At 47.3% G+C, this 19,970-nt stretch overlaps 3 protein-coding genes across 3 annotated transcripts; 1 reads left to right on the forward strand and 2 right to left on the reverse strand.

The window, feature by feature from the left end:
- Window positions 1–2,868: 2,868 nt before the first annotated feature.
- GGS22DRAFT_163121 (BtrG-like protein) lies at window positions 2,869–4,460 on the reverse strand. Its single transcript, XM_047961311.1, has 5 exons — window positions 4,219–4,460; window positions 3,969–4,156; window positions 3,905–3,912; window positions 3,736–3,851; window positions 2,869–3,602 (listed from the first exon to the last, which is right to left on the reverse strand). Exons 2-5 carry the CDS (start codon window positions 4,000–4,002, stop codon window positions 3,194–3,196), a joined length of 567 nt encoding a protein of 188 aa, XP_047819049.1. The 5' UTR covers window positions 4,003–4,156; window positions 4,219–4,460; the 3' UTR covers window positions 2,869–3,193.
- A 557-nt stretch (window positions 4,461–5,017) lies between these two features.
- GGS22DRAFT_140445 (uncharacterized protein) lies at window positions 5,018–17,095 on the forward strand. Its single transcript, XM_047958715.1, has 2 exons — window positions 5,018–5,203; window positions 5,315–17,095. The coding sequence occupies exons 1-2, from the start codon at window positions 5,149–5,151 to the stop codon at window positions 16,888–16,890; spliced, it is 11,631 nt and encodes a 3,876-aa protein (XP_047819050.1). The 5' UTR covers window positions 5,018–5,148; the 3' UTR covers window positions 16,891–17,095.
- A 205-nt stretch (window positions 17,096–17,300) lies between these two features.
- On the reverse strand, window positions 17,301–19,648 carry GGS22DRAFT_179792 (HET-domain-containing protein; the record flags this gene model as incomplete). The annotated part of the gene is made up of 2 exons (XM_047963709.1): window positions 17,301–19,382; window positions 19,445–19,648. The coding sequence occupies 2 exons, from the start codon at window positions 19,646–19,648 to the stop codon at window positions 17,301–17,303; spliced, it is 2,286 nt and encodes a 761-aa protein (XP_047819051.1).
- Between the last annotated feature and the right edge of the window lie 322 nt (window positions 19,649–19,970).

Genomic DNA, 19,970 nt, shown 5'->3' on the forward strand with positions numbered 1-19,970 from the left:
TGACGAGCTGTGACAGAGAAATTAATTAGGACAGCTACAACTGCCTAAGCTGTACAAAGACAGGTAAATTTTAGCAATGGAGTGGGGAGAGGAATTCTTTTACGGCATAGACCTCGGCCGTTCCTGGGCGTTAGAGTTTCAGAATATACATAGCTCAGGGGGTTTTCTGACCCCACTGGCCTATAGGTCATTAGCCAATCATATAATCAGAAGACTAAGCCAACTTGCCCAATTCGGACGCCTCCGGTAACCAATCAAGTCATCATTTAGGTTACGGTGTCGCAAACTCTACCTTACACTTGGGATTTCCAAGGTTCGTCCCGAGATTTCTAGAACAGTCGTGCAATCACGCACAAAATTTCTTCGTCGTCGGAGAAATCAAGCAAATAATATTCCCAAAGAATAAGAAAATATCTCAAAAAATGCTACTCATATGCGCCTACAGAATACGCCCGAAAATAACAGAACGAGATCGTCAGGAGGTACGAATAATAACCGTATAAGAGCAGCCTGAGCCGGGGAAAATACGGGAAACTATCCGCTTACGTACTATTAGTTCGTGATGGGCAAGGAAAATAGGGGATTTCTTTCGCTGCAAGGCAAATGCTAAAAATCTTTCAGCCTCTAAAATTCAAGCAGGTCAAGGTTTGCGCGCGCCGAGAGATCTAATTACAGCCACTCACAGAGCTGGGACAGGGGTTAAGTCGATCACTAAAAAGCATTTTGAGCCCTCCTAGGTTTAAAGTTGCGTACCCCCTCGCCCCTGACAGGGATTTCTGTGGCTTTAACCGTTGATAGCGATTAGATTTTGGCGAGAGGCAACACCCCTTCTCCCCTTTTCCCCCGCCTTCACCAGACTTGTCGAAATCTGAAACCGTGCCAGTTTCAGGGATTGCCTAATTGGAGCTTTACGATGCGACACTCGCCCATTCCAATCATTGAATTCAAAATATATCCTTGTTTACCTCTCTATAATCCTTTTTCGTTCATTGAACGAATTACATGGCTGCATGGTACCTCCAGCTGTCAGCAACGCTCACTTCGAATACACGGAATAAGTCCCGAGTTTAAAGTACTGTGTTACCTGACCAGTCATCAGCTCGTAGTATGTAGGTACAAACATGGATATGGAGATGCAAGCAAGAAAGCTTGAATTGTGGCAACCAACAATCTTAACCAATCGTTCCATATCCGGGTCGATCTAAGAGTACAGTACTAGGTGGTAGGGTGCCCTACTTTAAACAGACCATATTAATCATCACTTTAATATCAGCCACTGCAGCACATCGGGCGTCACACGCGCCATCTTCATACTCCGAAGCAAGTGACCGGACTGCATATAGTGAATCGGTGGCCATCGATCGGCCAGGAAGCGCCGAGTCTTGGCGGATGAGTGTCAAATATACACCACTTCCTCCACCTCCTCAATCCGGGCTAGAAATCTAGGACCGTAATCACCAGCACCGGCAGCCACCTGGCCAACCAGGTAAATTTTGTGTATGCCACCTCCTTACAGAGTGCCCAGAGTGCCTAAGACAGCAAGTCAAATGTTCCGATGAAGCCGATTTACCGTGTTATGTACTCGTCTAGATTTTATGGCTTGGCAGTCGTCAATTTTTCGAAGCAGCATGCTACATGCGCAACCTTGAAACTTTGTATTGCGTCGCTTGGAATCATCGGACGAGGCAAATCCAAGATAAACTTGAAATGCTTAATGGATATACAAGATACTTATTTGATCGTATGCTTTACGACTAATTCTTAAAGATCACATGAACATGTGCACAGGTATGTACGATAATATCGTCCGTATTTTCCAATCATAAGACGAATATTATGAACTAGGTACTAGGTACCTAATGTATCTAACGTACCTAGGCAGTGGACAGAAGTATGGACGTGCCGTGCCCTCTTTCCATAGAATGACTTTACATGGGTTTCTCCATGAATTAGAGTCTAGACGATGCGCTTTTGCTTGAAATAGCACGTGGGATCAATATGTCGCTTAGGTATATGTCAAGACATATTACGTACATAGAATGGGGGCAAAAGCGGATAGATAGTAAACCGTCCGTACTAAAAATTAAATGGGAGATATTAGGCGTCGTTAGTTGCCTCTTTAGGGAAGATAAAAATACCTGAGGGATGACCTGAGAGCCTCCGTAATCGATTTCCTTGGTCCTTGGCGTCGAAATAAAGCTTGTTATGTCTCTCGGATAACTGTGGGCACCTACCTAGGTCCTACATACCAGGTAGGTCTTCATCATTTACATACTACATAGAGGCTTAGCTACCTGCTTCGGTGTCAGCGATCTTGAAAGCTGCTGTTTAGGTTATTATGCATGCATCTTTACAATTACTACCTAGCTTGATAGCATGTAAGTATGTATATGTGAATAAGCTTGCAATAAATATGGTACATGAAGAGCTTCAACGGTGGTCTTATGTGCCGCTGATTCCCAATTAGCTGACAGCGTCGAAGGAGTCGATATTATAGGTCGAACTAGTTTCATGTTTCCTGTCTAAGATGAAAAAGGAATCAGTGGATGGTCGAATGATTCATGGGCAAAAAGTGATGGTAAGGCGTATTTTAAGCCTCTTCGGCATTTACGAGTTAACTAAATCGCAATTGGGCGCCTTGATCACAGGTATTACGAAGTCAGTATGTGTAAAATCATGAATGCTTGTTAGTCCATAGGCAGGCCGACCCGAGTTTCAAGGGCTGTAAATTCCGGCCGGGTTTCGCATAACGTCGTACGCGGCATACTATTTTTTGACCGGTGCACCCCGGTTCAAAGGCGTCATGCACTGATCCGCGAGGGAGCCGAAACGAAACCTACCTGCCCATTGGGTCTAAAATTTAGATTATGAGATGTAAGTTCTTCATTCCTACTAAAATCCATGGTTGCTCCAATAGAAATCACCTGGCTACTAGGTGTCTAGGATTTGGGGGCGATTATGTTCTGGCCAGGCTTCTAACGGTCAGCCCTTGGCTAAGCGGAACTATAACCTGAATGTCTTCTGCAATAGGTTTTAAGTCGGAAGGTAAGAAGGCACTATTCGCAACGTTGCATCTCTATCGTATAATTTCCATGTATGAAACGGAATATTATGAGGACATCGCCACATTGGCGTAATCCTAATTTCGAGATTCATCTCTTTCCTATCCCAAATTAGATGAGGAACTCCACGACTAAGTGTAAGGGTACGTGAACTCACAGACAGCAGCTTGCTTTTCATCCTCGTCGACGGCTTGAGGTGTAAAGTGATCGGTATCTTCGAACCCATAATCTTCTCGCGTCCATTTCTTCATCTTCTCCTGCCGGAACTCTTCGAAATCCCACTCTCGATCCTCCAAGTCGTTAGGATAGTTGAAGACGTAGACTTCGCATTCGACCTCATCGCCCTCGACGTTACCCCGTCCCTTATCGTCTCCGACTTTCGAAAGCAAGCGGGCTTTAACCTTCCGACGCTCGTACTCGCTGCCCTCGAACTTGTCGAGATGATACAGATTGGCAGGTGTTAAACCCGTCACATACATTCCTCTGACCTCATGGTCTTCATCAGGTATAATGCCTGGGTAATCCACACCTTTAACCCGACTATAAACCTAAGGGTTAGCTATGCCCTAAACGGTACCTATACCAAGCCTAGATGAGGCTGCTATGATTATTCGTATAATGGATAGTGTTTGATGCCAGAGACGTGGGAGATAGATAGAGAATATCGACATACCGCCGGCAGAACCCATGTAGAATTGCTGGGTTGAAATCATGGAGACCTCTCAGCACAGCAACGTTTTCTTTCGGGATTCCCCGATAGCAGACTGTGAAGAATACCTCGGGGGCCATCTATGGAATTGTGAGCAATTAATCGAGTGTCATTTTATGAAAGGAACCCTAACAAGTGTGCCTAGCTATCATTAATACAAATGCGACGAGTAATATGCATCTTGTGTCTGTACTTACCATAGAAAAATGCTGCCTGAGTGCTGTCCGCCATCGGTTCCAAGTATGACCGTTTTCTAGCTACTCTATCTTTAACAATTATGTCCCTGTTAAGAGAAACGAGTATCTAGTCGGTATGCGCAGAAGATAAAGGCTTGTCAAAATAACCTTGAACTTTGGAATTCTTGATGATGTAGATGGGTAGGTACCTAGTACCTACTTAGTAGTTAATCAAGATAAGGAAGAAGGAAGGAAGCTGTATGGCACCTACCTAGATTCAACTTGTAAACTTAAGGCTTAAGCACCTAAGCACTGTCACAGATCTAGAAAATATTACGATAAACAGAGATGAGTTAAAATTTATATATGAGGGACACTAGAGGCCGTTAATTTATATAAAGTTTTCCTAATTGCTATTTTGCATGCGTCAACGTTAAGATTTGGCTGTTCCTCAGGTATCTATGATAATTCTATGCCCGATAATAGGACTCCCCATCGTGAACTAGAGTCCGATATTGCACATCTATCGCAGTACGTACTTGAACAGCTCTGACCTTGAACTGTACCTAGCTTGCTAGAGATATCTATCGATAAGGCGGACAAGGGTATACACATTTCAATTGGTCAAAGCGTCGATAATCCCTGTTAAAGCCCCAGACTGTCCCCCAAAGTTGAACCAATCAAACTGTCTAAGTGTTTCCAAAACTCGGAAAATCAGTAAGGCCTAGCGTTGTACCTGTACTGTGCGTTGACAGTCGCGCCCACCTCCAAATTCAGTTGTCGCTTCTTAGTCGCGACTCTGACTTTAACTTTTTGAGCCAGTTCTCTAACCTCTAATCTTTTAACTTTTACAGCTTCTACCTCTACCTCAGCCTTACGCCCATTTTTCCCTTTTACAATCTTTAACCACTTTTCGTGATACCCTTCCGATTCTTCCATTCTCTCCTTTAATGGGCATGCAAATTGCACTATAGGCTTTTTTATTGTTGCGTTTCTACTACTTGCTCAACGCAGCATTCTCTATCCTCTATCTCTGTCGCATCGAGGTATAGCAACATACCCTACGAAGTACCTTACCCTTCTTCGCATATACTCAACGACCAAGATTTTATCGCATGGAAATCTCGTGTTTGATAAAAGCCTTATGAATTTCGCATGATAGAATCCGGTCATTCACGGCGCGCATGCTGGGGTTGTAGTCATGTCGGGGCCAGCACTTGACGATATCGTCAAGAGGTTGACGACTCAAGAAACAGGTATGCATAGTCTATATACACTATCATTCTTACCGTCATCTCCATGCGATTTGTTCTCCTTTTATCTTCGATACCTTTGAAAGCAATATGAATTAATGTTCTGTTTTGTAGAACCTAGATCCAAGCTCGATGCTGCCACCACCCTACGAGACAGTCTCGAACACTACACAAATGGCCCGCACTATGTCGTCTTTCTTAAGCGGTTGATGCCGTTGTTCGTTATCATCCTTCGAGGACCATGTCTATTCCAAAGCACCTCTCCCGAGCAGAAACTCCGAAACTGTGTTCTCGAAATCCTCCACCGTCTACCTACTCACCAGACTCAAATTTCCCCAGAACCCTTTGAGCCATATGCCGAAGAGATTGTCGATATTTTGATGACCCTAGTTAGGAACGATAATGAAGAGAATGCCACACTATGTGTCAAGATAATTTCAGATATCATGAGGCACCAGCCGAAAGTCCTCCATGGCAAAGTCCAACCCTTCTTGGACTTGATTCAAGAGCTATTTGAGCAGATGGAGAAGGTCGTGCGAGAGCAGCTTGATAACACTGCTATTCCATTTAATGCATCTGGTCCGCCATCTACACCTGGTAGCACGCAAACCAACTTCCAATCTCCACGGCCAGGATCCCCGGTCGCCTCTGTGACGGACTTGGGCCAAGACCTTCAACAGCAAAGCCGTCCTTTATTGAAAGGAATGCAATCGTTCAAGGTTTTATCGGAATGCCCAATCATTGTTGTATCCGTCTTCCAGACACATAGGAGCATCATCCAGCAGAATGTCAAGGCATTCGTCCCTTTGATCAAGTCGGTATTATGCCTCCAGGCCAAGGCACAAGAACAAGCTCATGCCGAAGCCAAATCGAGAAATACTGTATTTGCTGGTGTGAGCCCGAACATCAAGAACCGACCGGCCTTCGGTGAATTTATTACGGCGCAAGTGAAGACTATGAGCTTTCTGGCATATTTGCTTAGACAGTATTCTAGCCAACTTACGGACTTCCTACCAACATTACCCGAGATCGTCGTTCGTCTACTTAGAGACTGCCCGAGAGAGAAATCTGCAGCCCGTAAGGAATTATTAGTTGCAATTCGGCACATCATAAACTTCAACTTTCGGAAGATCTTCCTCCCTAAGATCGATGAGCTTTTAGAAGAGAAGACATTGATTGGCGATGGGCTCACAGTGTATGATACATTGAGGCCGTTGGCCTATAGTATGCTTGCCGACCTCATACATCATGTTCGCGACTCTCTCAACCCGGAACAAATTCGCAAAACTGTCGAAGTATACACCAAGAACTTGCAGGATAATTTCCCTGGCACGAGTTTCCAGACGATGAGTGCGAAATTGTTGTTGAATATGGCCGAATGTATTGCCAAGATGCCGAACAAGATCGATGCACGGCATTATCTGCTTTTGATTCTCAACGCTATCGGTGATAAATTTGCCGCGATGAACAGACAATACCCTAACGCTGTGAAGCTTTCCAAGCTTTATGCACAGCAGGCTGCCGACCAGATTCCCGATACGTACTTAGCGGACAAGGAGCATCATCCACAATGGGATGAAACCGACATCTTCACAGCAATGCCGATAAAAACGTCAAACCCTCGTGATCGCGGTACAGATCCCGTTGCAGATAACAAGTTCTTGTTCAAAAATCTGATGAATGGACTTAAAAACACATTCTACCAGCTTAGAACGTGCAATGCACCTCTGCAGGTCGACCCTAAGAATGCACCATCGCATTGGCAAGAAGTTTCGTACGGATTTTCTGCAGAAGAAGTCAATGTTATAATAAAGCTCTTCCGAGAAGGCGCATATGTTTTTCGATATTATGAAATCGAAAAGCCAGCTGCCGAATCACAGTATGCATCGCCGGTAGAATATATGGCTAACTTCTATATGGTCTCAAGCAGCAAGGAAGAGAAAGATCTTCTCGAAACTTTCGCTACAGTTTTCCACTGCATTGACCCAGCCACATTTCATGAGGTCTTTCAGCAGGAGATCCCTCGCCTCTACGAAATGATTTTCGAACATACTGCCCTCTTACACATCCCTCAATTCTTCTTAGCCAGCGAGGCTACATCACCAAGTTTCTGTGGCATGCTCCTGAAATTCCTCATGGAGCGAATCGACGACGTAGGATCGGCTGATGTGAAAAAGTCATCAATCCTTCTACGTCTGTTCAAGCTTGCATTCATGGCAGTGACCCTATTCGCAAACCAGAATGAGCAAGTCTTGCTTCCACACGTTGTGGACATAGTCACAAAATCGATCGATTTATCTACCAAGGCTGAGGAGCCGATGAACTACTTCTTACTTCTTCGTTCGTTGTTTAGAAGCATTGGCGGCGGAAAGTTCGAACATCTGTACAAGCAAATTTTACCGCTCCTAGAAATGCTACTTGACGTATTGAACAATCTGCTCATGGCTGCTCGTAAGCCAGCAGAGCGAGATCTGTACGTCGAGTTATGCCTTACGGTGCCAGCACGTCTTAGTAATCTGCTTCCGCACCTAAGTTTCTTAATGCGGCCATTGGTTGTCGCTCTTAGAGCTGGTACAGATCTCGTCGGTCAGGGGCTGCGGACCTTGGAGCTTTGCGTTGATAATCTCACGGCTGACTACTTGGATCCCATTATGGCACCGGTGATAGAGGACTTGATGAACGCGCTTTTCGAGCATCTGAAACCACATCCCTACAGTCACTTCCATGCCCACACAACTATGCGCATACTAGGGAAGTTAGGTGGTCGAAACCGCAAATTTATGACCGAAGCTTTACCAGTCAATTATCAGAAGTACGCCGATGATCCCTCAAGCTTCGATCTACGCTTAATAGGATCAAAACGTGATCGCGCGTTTCCGGCTGAACTTGGCATCGACCTAGCCATTCGAAAATTGATGGAGATCCCGAAGCCTTCGAAAGCAAATGCATCCAGGCAATTCGATGGTTACTACAAAAAGCAAGCATTGCAGCTCATAAAGTCTCAGTTGAAATTACGGGTTGGCGTTGACCACCTACCAGATGATTTACCTAGGTTGGTCCGTCTACAGGCACAGGATCTCCTCGCTCGCAAACCAGCGGCGGACTTCTCTTTTTTCAACACGTCAGATCGCCAACGATCTGTTGCCAAAAAGGATGAACAGGACGATGTCACGAAACGTCTCATTAAAGCTATCATGTATGCGGAATCCATTCCCGAATTCCGAGAAGAAGCCGACGTCTTCCTCATGAACCTTTGCCGACACTTCACGATCATCGAAATAGGGCGCGGGTTGGTAGACCTTAAGAAAGAAATGAGTCATTTCGACGTACAGGCGGGAGAGGGGCCATTATATATTGATACGCGTATCCTGGCTGATGCAATTGTCGAGTCTCTCGCATCAGATCTGCCCGACGTGCGCGATGCTGCTTTCCGGGCAATACGAGCAGTCTATGACTCTACAGCAACTATTTTCGGTTCTGAAATGTACGTTGGCCGATTGGGGTTCTTCAGCCATCTAAGTAAAACTTTTTGTCACGCCTGCAACGAAGAAGAATGGTACACAAAGACTGGCGGTAGTCTTGGTATTAGATATCTTCTCGTCGAAGTTGATCTCGGCGACACTTGGATCGCGATGAAGCAAATGGACTTCATACGAGCTCTGATGTACGTGATTAAGGATATGCCGCAAGACTTGCCGGAGAAAACCAGAAGTTCCGCCCAAACCACCCTCGAATCTCTCTTAAAACGGATCACTGTTAATGTCAAGAAAGAAGACGTATTGCCCGCCCCTGCAGTACCTGGCCAACCTCACCCCAAACCTTCACGCCTGACGCAGATCTGCGTCCTCTTCAACGACGAGCTTTCTCATATGAATAAGCATGTTCGGGGAACAGCGAGGCGATCGCTCGAAATTATTGCTAACGCAATCAACTCGGACATCTGGGAGCTTCTACAACCTCATAAGGATCGGTTGCTACAGCCCATTTATGCCAAACCTCTACGAGCTTTACCTTTTTCAACCCAGATAGGATACATCGATGCGATTGCTTACTACATGGGTCTAAAACCTGACTTTGTCGGCTTTGACGATCACCTAAACAGGCTACTTATGGAGTCGCTAGCTTTAGCTGATGCCACAGACGAATCTTTGGCTGGTAAGCACGCCGAGTTTCGAACGCACGAATCGATTGTGAATCTCCGAGTTTCGTGCATTAAAATCCTGAGCAAGGCAATGGGATTCGACGACTTCCAGAAGGGTCAGAACAACCCAACCCGAACTAAGATCGTGTCGGTATTCTTCAAATGCCTATATTCGGAATCTAAGCCTACTATTGAGGCGGCGAATGATTCTCTTAGAGCTGTGCTTTCCCAAACGAACAAATTGCCCAAAGATCTACTTCAGCAAGGGCTTAGACCTGTTCTAGCCAATCTTCAGGATCCCAAGCGACTAAGCACTCACGGGCTGGATAATCTGGCTAGACTTCTCCGTCTTCTTACCACCTACTTTAAAGTAGAAATTGGTGCCAGACTGTTAGATCATATCAAAGTACTTGCTGATCCGAACCTTCTTCAGCAAATTTCGTTCACATTCTTCGAGCAAAATAGCCAGATGAAGGTTGTTGCAGCAGTATTTAACATATTTCATCTCCTCCCGCCAGCGGCAGAACAGTTCAAGGAGCGGCTTATCGACACTTGTTTGGAGCTTGAGGATAAGCTGCGCCGTACTCACCATAGCCCTTTCCGACCACCATTGTACAAGTATCTGAATAGATACCCGTCCGAAGTCTGGAATTTTTTGCTGAGTAAGCTCGAAGACCTGAAATATGGTCGATTTTTGGCTCAGGTTCTGCTTCACCCGGAGAGTAAGCCTCTTAGAGAGCACGCTGCTGCTAATATTGACGGATTGATCTCTCTCTGCACACAAATCGTTGGTGCTTCGAAAGAAACAAGATTTATAGCAATGGTCAACACAATAAATATTCTCGATTCACTAAGTCAGAATGTCAGTACTCGGAGTTGGTTGGAACGGAAAGACACTATCTCCTGGCTACGACGAATCGGTAAAGATCTAGAGCGCCACTTGCGAACGAATAGCCTACCGCCCAATCTGAGGCTTCCTGCTGACCAAGCCTCTGAGCAACTCATGGGCATCTTCACAAAGGCGTTATCTTTGAATTCTCGAGATCTAGATGCCCTCTTTAGCCTAGTGGAATCGGTTACGTCTGAAGAGTTGCGTGCAACGCCATCATTATTCAGCTTCCTCTACAATCACGTTATCTGTAGCGACTCCATTGATTACTGGAAAGCCGTCGTACTTCGCTGCCTTGATATCTACGCTGGAAAGAGTTCCACCCAGAAGACCAAGTGCTTCCTGCTTCGTAACGTCGTTAACCCGATCATTGCAATGGATGTTATGCGACACTGGAACCAACCCATAACTCAGAGGCTAGTTGATCGGACAGTCATCGAATCTATCAATGTCAAGATATGGAAGGTCAATCTTAGTGAACCGCAGGATGACTTGGCACAACCAGGGATCGATCATACGAGAATGGAAGTTCTCCAGCTCTCTGCAATGCTGGTAAAATATCATTATTCTATTCTACAGGATGCCAGGAAAGACATCATTAAATTTGGTTGGACCTATATCCGGCTGGATGATGTGATCAATAAACATGCCGCATATGTCGTGATCGGATATTTCATTGCTCATTACGAGACGCCTTCGAAAATCGTCAGCCAAGTATATTATTCATTGCTTAGGACAAATCAGAACGAAGGGCGTGCTCTGGTCACTCAGGCCCTCGAACTGATCGCACCCGTTCTACCGCAACGTTGTATGCCATTACCAAGCGATCGCGGTGCTGTCTGGGCCATGGCCCCGCGCCGCATATTGGCTGAAGAAGGCCAGAATGTCCAGCAGATGACAAGCATCTTTCACTTTTTGGTCAGACATTCTGATCTCTTCTATGACTCTAGGGATAAATTTGCTGTATTGATCATCACATCGCTTCGAAAGGTCTCCCCTTTCTTGTCATCCTCGACGGAAAGTAAGAAGCTTGCTTTGAACATGATGTGGCTGATCTGGCAATGGGAAGAGAGAAGAGTAGACGGCAAGCTGGTTGGCCCTAAGAGAGAGTTCTCTGAATCGCCGAGTTCCCGAAAACGAAGACTGGACGGTGAATTAATCACTTCCTCCCCTCCAGCAGCTCGGCAATCCGCCCAACTCGATAGAGCTGAATTCCAGATTCCTGCTGGGTTTAGGCAAAAGATGATTAAGTATCTCATTGAGTTTATCGCACAGCTAAATGAGAGATACCAACTACCTTCTGCAAAGCCGAGAGATGCGGCATTGACGTCTGGGCCTGCTCTTCCACCCCAGTCCACGGAGATGTGCAAAAAAGCGATGTCTCTCCTTTATAACCTCTTGCAACCACGGTACTGGGCCGACCTAGACGTTGACTTATTTCCAAATATTACTGAAGTGGTCCTGGCAAGCGAGAGGACCGCGAGACTTCTCAACGCCGACCCCGCCGATGAGAATTACGACGAGAAGTTCATAACCAACATCATCAATACCTTGCAGGTGGTGAGAATCATCCTCAACTTTAAGTCCGATGAATGGATCTCAAAGAATATGCCTTCAGTTCAAAAAGTCACAGAAAAATGCCTAAAATCGGAAAATTCAGAACTGCAGGATTGTCTCCATTTAGCGGATAAGAAGTATGATGATGGGCGTGATGTCAAGTCAATAGTTCAGCGGATTCTTGATGCTGTGCCAGAAGATGTGCCGATGGAAGATGCAGATGCTGAAGGAGAGCCTGAAGCTCCAACATCCGAGATCATCACCTTCTTATCTACGATAGCGACAGACTCCCTAGCAGCTGCCAAATATGTGTCTGGTGTTAATATTCTGTGGTCTTTAGGCCAAAGGAAACCCTCGGTTATCGACCAGCACATCCCGTCTTTGATGAAGGCCCTGCAGACTAAACTTGCTAGAGAACATGTTCAACACTACACGAGTGTGGCCGCCCATCAACAAATGAACATGAACAACATGCGACCTCAAGACCCGAACGCACAGACAGGGGAAATGTCACAATACGAGCTTAACATTCAGACTGATCTCATGATCAAAGCCATCCAGGTGACCGCGATGCGCATGGAAATTCTTGGAGACCACCGACGACCATTCTTAAGCGTATTAGCAACATTAGTAGAGAAATCGCAACATATTCCTCTCTGCGAGAAGATTCTTGATATGGTTGAGGGCTGGGTCTTCCGGTCTGAGGGGACATGGCCTACTCTAAAGGAGAAAACGGCTGTACTTCACAAGATGCTCTCCTTTGAGCATCGAAGCGACCCAACCATGCTAGGAAAATTTCTCGAGCTAGTGATACGTATTTATGAAGACCCAAAGATAACTCGAACGGAACTCACAGTACGCATGGAACATGCCTTCTTGATTGGAACACGAGCACAGGATGTGGAAATGCGCAATCGGTTTTTAACTATCTTCGACAAGAGCTTGTCAAAAACAGCAACTGCCCGGCTGTCATATGTCATCAGTTCGCAGAATTGGGACACGCTTGCTGACTCGTTTTGGTTGGCCCAGGCCACGCAGCTCCTGCTGGGTGCCGTGGAGATGAATTCCAGCATTCAGCTACACCAAGAAGACTTCCGGACACTTCCAGCATCAATTGTTTTCGGGGTCTATTCCAAGGATATCAGAGAGCCATCCGCAATGGCAGATGATAAATACGACACATTCATGGCGAATCACCGACGTTTCGTTGCCGAGTTAGGGGATGTCAAGGTTCGGGACATCATTGAACCCCTCACCCAGCTTCAGCACATTGACCCCAACCTGTCACATAATCTCTGGGTAACTCTCTTCCCCATGTTCTGGTCTGCTTGCGCCAAGGACGAAAAGACAGATCTGGAGAAGGCTTTGGTAGTACTACTTTCTAAGGATTTCCACTCTCGTCAGATTGACAAGAGACCCAATGTTGTACAAACTTTGTTAGCGGGCGCAGCGAAGGCGTGGCCAGGCTGCAAAATTCCTCCACATATACTCAAATTCGGCGCGAAGACGTATGACGCTTGGTATACAGCTCTAGTCCAGCTCGAAAACGCAACCATCAAACCGGATGTCGACTCACCTAAAGTACGGGAGAGCAATCTCGATGCATTAGTCGAGCTATATTCAAGCCTCAAAGAAGATGATCTGTTTTACGGTACATGGCGCCGCCGATGCCAATTCGTCGAGACAAATGCAGCCCTGTCATACGAACAGAACGGCATGTGGGACAAGGCCCAGAGGATGTACGAAGCCGCCCAGATCAAGGCCCGAACAGGCGTTATCCCTTTCTCACAGGGTGAGTACATGTTGTGGGAGGATCATTGGGTCCTGTGCGCGCAAAAACTACAGCAGTGGGAGATACTTCAAGACTTTGCGAAGCACGAAAATCTGCAAGACCTTCTCCTCGAATGTGCCTGGCGCAGCATTGATATGTGGCAAACTCCAGAACAGCGAGATAGTCTCGACATGCTTGTTAAGGGGGTCATGGATGCCCCGACCGCTCGGCGAGCTTTCTTTCAGAGTTTTATGTCTCTATTGAAACTTCACAATAAGCAGGAATCTACCCAGGACTTTGCTCGCGTCTGTGACGAGGCTATACAGCTTTCTATCAGGAAGTGGCATCAACTTCCAAAACGACTGACTGCTGCGCATATCCCTCTTCTTCACAACTTCCAACAACTTGTGGAACTCCATGACGCCAGCGTCATCTGTCAAAGTTTAGCTAATACCAACCAAACAAATTTGGATGTGAAGTCTGGTGAGCTGAAGCTCCTCCTTGGATCATGGAGAGACCGGTTGCCAAATATTTGGGACGATATAACCGACTGGCAAGATCTCGTCACCTGGAGACAGCATATCTTCGGTTTAATTAATAGTACATATTTGCAGCTTCTGCCCCCGCAAGGGCAAGGCGCAAACGGTGCTTCATTTGCATACCGCGGTTATCACGAAACAGCCTGGATTATTAATCGCTTTGCCCACGTCGCCCGCAAGCACAGCCTACCTGATGTGTGCATAAACCAACTTAGTCGAATCTACACCCTCCCTAATATAGAGATTCAGGAGGCATTTTTGAAACTGAGGGAACAAGCTCGATGCCACTACGAAAATCCTAACGAGCTTTCTAGTGGGCTGGACGTCATAAACAATACGAACTTGAATTACTTCAATGCTCAACAAAAAGCAGAATTCTTTACTCTGAAGGGGATGTTCCTAGAAAAGCTCAGTCAAAAGGAAGAAGCAGACGCAGCCTATGGCACCGCACTGTACTATGACATTGGTAAGGCCAAGGCATGGGCAGAATGGGGCTATTTCAACGATCGCAAGTTTAAGGAAGATCCTACAGATTTGAACTCTGCTAGGCAAGCGTTGACTTCGTACTTGCAAGCTATTGGTAGTTACAAGAGTGGCAAGGCTCGAAAGCTCATCGCACGTATTTTATGGCTCCTAAGTTTGGACGATTCCAATGGGACTATTGCTGCTGGTTTCGATGATTACAAAGGCGAAACTCCTGTCTGGTACTGGATAACATTCATACCACAACTTCTGACCGGAATGGCCCACAAGGAGGCTCCTAAAGTTCACGCAATCCTTCTAAAGATCGCAAAGGCATACCCTCAATCCTTATACTTCCAGTTAAGGACAAACCGTGAAGATATGCTTGCCATCAAGAAGAACCAGGAAGCCAAGGAGAAAGCACGGCAGCGAGCACAGTCAGCCGCATCTAGTAATAAGCTAAGCAGTTCGCCATCGCTCAGCAAGGACAATCTCCAGGTGAAACAAGACTCATCTTCCCGGCCGGCGACCTCCAACGGTGACGGAAATACGCAAGCTAAGACAGAGCCATCCGATACTAATGGGGCTTCAACTGCTCCACAACCCGGCGCTGCACCCAATGGGGATCAACAGACGGCTGGAAAGGATGGCGCGGCCTCCGGCGCTACACAAAAGCGGCCGCCTTGGGAGCTTACAGAGGAGATCATGTCTGTACTGAAGACAGCCTTCCCTCTACTTGCACTCTCCATGGAGACAATGGTTGATCAAATCCAAAAATACTTCAAGTGTCCACCCGACGAAGATGCATATCGTTTGATTATCGCGCTCCTGAACGATGGGCTAGCGTACGTAAGCCGAATGCCCGCTTCATACGCGAAAGATGTGAAACTACCGTCGGCCACCGAGACCAACATCACCCGCTTTGCCGAAACCATTCTCCCTGCGCACATTAAAAAATCCTTCGAAGCAGAATTCGTCCAGGTGAAGCCGACGATGTATGAGTACATTCATAAACTCCGAAAGTGGCGTGACAAATTTGAAGAGAAGCTCGATCGTAGAAATCCGAAGGCCTACCTGGAATTATACTCGAGACATCTGAGCGAATTTCGTTACCAGAAGTTTGACGATGTCGAGGTTCCGGGCCAGTACCTACAGCACAAGGATAAGAACCAGGATTTTATTCGAATCGATAGATTTCTTCCTAATGTTGAGCTAGTTCGAGGTGTCGGCGGCTCTCACCGACGCTTGAAGATCCGAGGCCACGACGGTAGTATTCACTCATTCGCTGTTCAACATCCTGCCGCACGACATTGTCGACGAGAGGAGAGGATCTTACAACTATTCCGGCATTTGAACCAGACACTTGCTAAGAAGAAAGAAAGTCGACGCCGCGATTTGCAGTTTACAGTGCCACTGATAGTTCCTCTTGCCCCACACATACGAATTGTGCAAGATGACACGTCGTATATCACACTGCAGGGAATTTACGAGGATCATTGCCGACGTAACGGGATGCTCAAGGACGAGCCAGTCATGTTTACGATGGATAAACTGAGGGGCCTAATCGAACCTAAGGGTGGTGTAAGTTTCAATCAAATCAACCTTAGCAAACGTCCATCAACAATAACTAATGAATCAATGCAGAAACCCCCCGAGCAAACGGCGATGGCTCGCCTTGAGGTGTTCACGGCTATACAGGAGAAATGGGTTCCTCGTACTATCGTCCTTGAATACTTCCAAAGTATCTTCCCCGAATTTTCCGAATTCTGGTTATTCCGACGCCGGTTCTCCTACCAACTTGCTGCCCTCACATTCATGACCTATATCCTCTACAGCACGAATAGATATCCCCACAAGATCCATATCGCTCGGGGCTCGGGTAAAATCTGGGGTTCTGAGGTTATGTCGTTCATGGCACCCGGAAAGCCCTTTTTCCACAATCCCGAACCGGTACCCTTCCGTCTCACACCCAACCTACAGGCTCTCATGGGCCCTCTAGCGACGGAGGGTATCTTCAGCTGCTCGATTATGGCAATTGCGCGTTGCCTGACCGAGCCCGAGTTCGAGCTAGAGCATGCTCTAACATTATTCGTTAGGGATGAGGTTATCTTTTGGTTTACAAGCAGCCACCGGACCATTCACCTGAACGAGAACCAACTGCGCGAGACGGTGCAGACCAACTGCGATATGATTGTTAAGCGTGCCGTGAGCCTGGCTCAGAGCCCCCTTGGCAACTTACCAGCCAATCAGACGGTCATTGACCTCATCGCCAGGGCTGTAAACCCCATGAATCTCGCGCAATGCGATGCTCTGTGGATGCCATATCTCTAGTTGTATGCTTCGATTTGCCAAGGGAGCTGTCGAGCGCGATATTAGGCATTTTTTCTTTTTGTTCATGCATCACTATTAATTTAAGGTTGGGGCTCATAAGGCGAGGCAACTTCGCAGCAAGGCGTTAAGGTGAAGGAGTCATTTCAAAAGGATATGAAAATCATCAGGTTAGACGGTCGGCATAGGCCAACATAGGCCTCAGGAGTAAAATGCATGTACCTAGTACCCAAGATAGTATAGTTACATAGTCGGCCGTTTCAATTGGTACGTTTGCTTTATTGCATCTTCTGCGCTTCTTCGTTCTGTGTATGATGATAGGTGTTATTGGCGGTAATCGTGACGTTGAATGCCTCCATGTAGTGTGACTATTCGAGGTATGACATCTGTTTAGTAACGTATTCATCCATATGTCACCGTATCTCAAACAACATGGACGGCTCAAACCGCAACAGCGCCTCGCCGTTCATCATGCCGTCGACGTAGCACTCGCCGATGAGCTGGTAGTAAGTATAAGGATCGCTTTGTAGCGGCACCTTCTCCGTCTTCAGGACCTGAGTAGTTGGCTCTCGCCGTTCCCGCGGGAAGTCTTTCTCGGACGTGGTCGCGCCGGATTCTAACTTATCCCAGGCCTCCCACCCGGGTTGTCCGGCACGTCTGCGCTCTGCCGCAGCTCGTCGAATCGTTACTATGTCCCGCCACACCTGGCTGATCTTCGCAGCGGCCTCGCGTTCCCGTCGACGCTGCTTCTCCTCGCGCCGCCTTCCTTCCTCTTCGACTTCCCTTTCTGTCTTTGTGAATGGGCGGAGAAGGACGGGTACGCTGCACCCGTAAAGCACGCATATCAGGTCGCCGGGCCGCGTGTCCTCCGGTGCGAGACCGAGGCTGCGATCCCTCTCGGTGCGCATCATTCGCCGGTTCCAGATCGCGGATTGTACGCGCCGCAGCACTTCCCCGACGATGCTGCAGTTGCCCCAGTTCACGATGTCCGTCGTGTTCAGCGAGTCCCCGTGGACACCTTGGTTCAGCGCGTGGCGGACTAGACGTGGGTAGTATCGCGGCGCATTCTCGCCACCAGGTCCGCGGTCTGTGACTAGGGTGCGCCAGAACTCGTCTGGCAGGTCGCCGGTTGGGTCGCGCCGACGTGCGAGCTTGATCCAGTCGCGTGGGATGTTGCCTTGTTGTGAAGGGTACTTCAGCTCTTTTACTCGGTCTAGCACGAAGCCTTCGACGAACATGCTGTGGTAGTGCAGTCCGTTGAGAGCTGCGTTGTGACTGAATTCTGTGACTCCCTCTTCGATGCGGAAGTTCTCCGTTAGGACCCGGGTCCCGGCGGCGCTGTAGACGCGCTTGGGTGGCAGCCCTACTAGGCTGTCGGCGTTTTTACGTCGCATCTTTTGACCTTCGCCGTCCATGCCAAAGGCTGCGCGGGTTATGGTGGGGATCCATGATGGGAGGGTGTCTTCGCCTTCGTCTTCGGGGCGCGATGAGTTGGTTCGGATTCGCCAATGAGAGTCTTCCTCTTCGCTGTAAGTGCTGAAGCTATCCGATGGTGGTGGTTCTGGAGCCCATGGTCGGCAAATGATGTCGAGGGCTCGGGTCTTGTCGGATTTGTCAATAGCCCAGTTGACGAATTGGACGTAGACGTCCGATAATGGGAGTCTATAGTCCACGGGGTACGGGTTAGAGACATTTGCTACTGCCAATTGCTTGACGAGTTTCTCCTTTATGTACTTCTGCCAAGTCCATTTTTCGATCACGTCTTCTGTGAGCAACCTCACGGGTTCTGTGTCTCTCGCAACGGCGAGGAGTGCGTATATGGTATCACGAGGTTCTGATGAATCAAATGTGGTCAGTTTCGATACAAGATACTCGAGACTGAACTGGGCTTGGCGTTCGTTCCCCGAGAGTCGTCGGAAAAGGTTGTTTGTCTCCTCGACTAATGTGGTGGCGCTCAGCTCGGACACATCTCCTAAATCCGGCATATGTCCAAGTACTTTGTCATTTATAACCTCGGAAATCCTGCGGGTACCCGTCTCTACCTCGTTAAAGAGAGACACGGCGTCTGCAAAGTCCTTCCAATCAACGCTATCCATCCCGCAGAAGAGAGTTGCTTTTTGGGCGATTGCAATCTCTTGCACGATCCACCGACGGGAAAACCAAGAACGCCTCATCAATGCTGACAGGGCTTGCCACTCTTTGACGATCTTGTCGTCTCGTATCAATCGATCCCATTCTTTTAGGTTGAGAACTCGGTTTTTTACGAAGTCCATTGCCAACTTGCTGTTTTCGCCCTCGTCGCCGAGCCATACATAGACACATTCAGCCTCCCCGTAGATACTCGACATCATTGGCACCTGAAAATTCTTCTCATTGATGTTGTCCTGGTCCATACAGACGAAGTCGATCCATACTCTAAAAACGCCATGAGTACGAAGCACTCGCATGGCGGTTTCAAGACTCCTGGGTACAAGGAACTCATATGGCTGGCCCGACTACGCCACCATATTTCACCGGTCAACAATTATCCAGTTCATCAGCTCCACCAGTTACTGACCTGTATCATACGAATCACCGTCTTATCATTGTGATCTCGTTTACCCCAGCACCATGACAGCGCACTGTAGGGTTGACCATCTACCTTGTCTTTCACTAGGCGGCACTCGATCGTGTCATGGGAATTGTCGATTATCTCTAAAACACGGATCTCCTTGGACGGATTCTCCAACGGACAATGGATCCCGTGTGAGTAGTGCGCCATTTCCAATAAATAATATGCAATGTGACCGATCGATCGCCAAGCCAATGCTACATCATGAACGCCTCTTACCAGTAGAGCTTCGATTTCACCGAAAGGCCCGAATTTCTATGATTTGTTGAGTGGCTTGGATTTGAAGTAGGTTTTTCTTTGAGGGTTGGTATTGAGAAGGAATTGAAAGTGAAGGTGAGTTCTCTCACCGGGAAGCTAAAGATCCTTCTAGGAAGTCAGAAGACGCCCCCGGTAAGATCTTAGATCGGTGTAGGGGTCTTCTATAAAAAGCATATACTAGACCTTATACGGATTCTTATTGGTCATTTGCTGA

Source organism: Annulohypoxylon maeteangense (assembly GCF_022496945.1).
Source record: "Annulohypoxylon maeteangense strain CBS 123835 unplaced genomic scaffold GGS22scaffold_8, whole genome shotgun sequence".
Classification (NCBI taxonomy): domain Eukaryota; kingdom Fungi; phylum Ascomycota; class Sordariomycetes; order Xylariales; family Hypoxylaceae; genus Annulohypoxylon; species Annulohypoxylon maeteangense.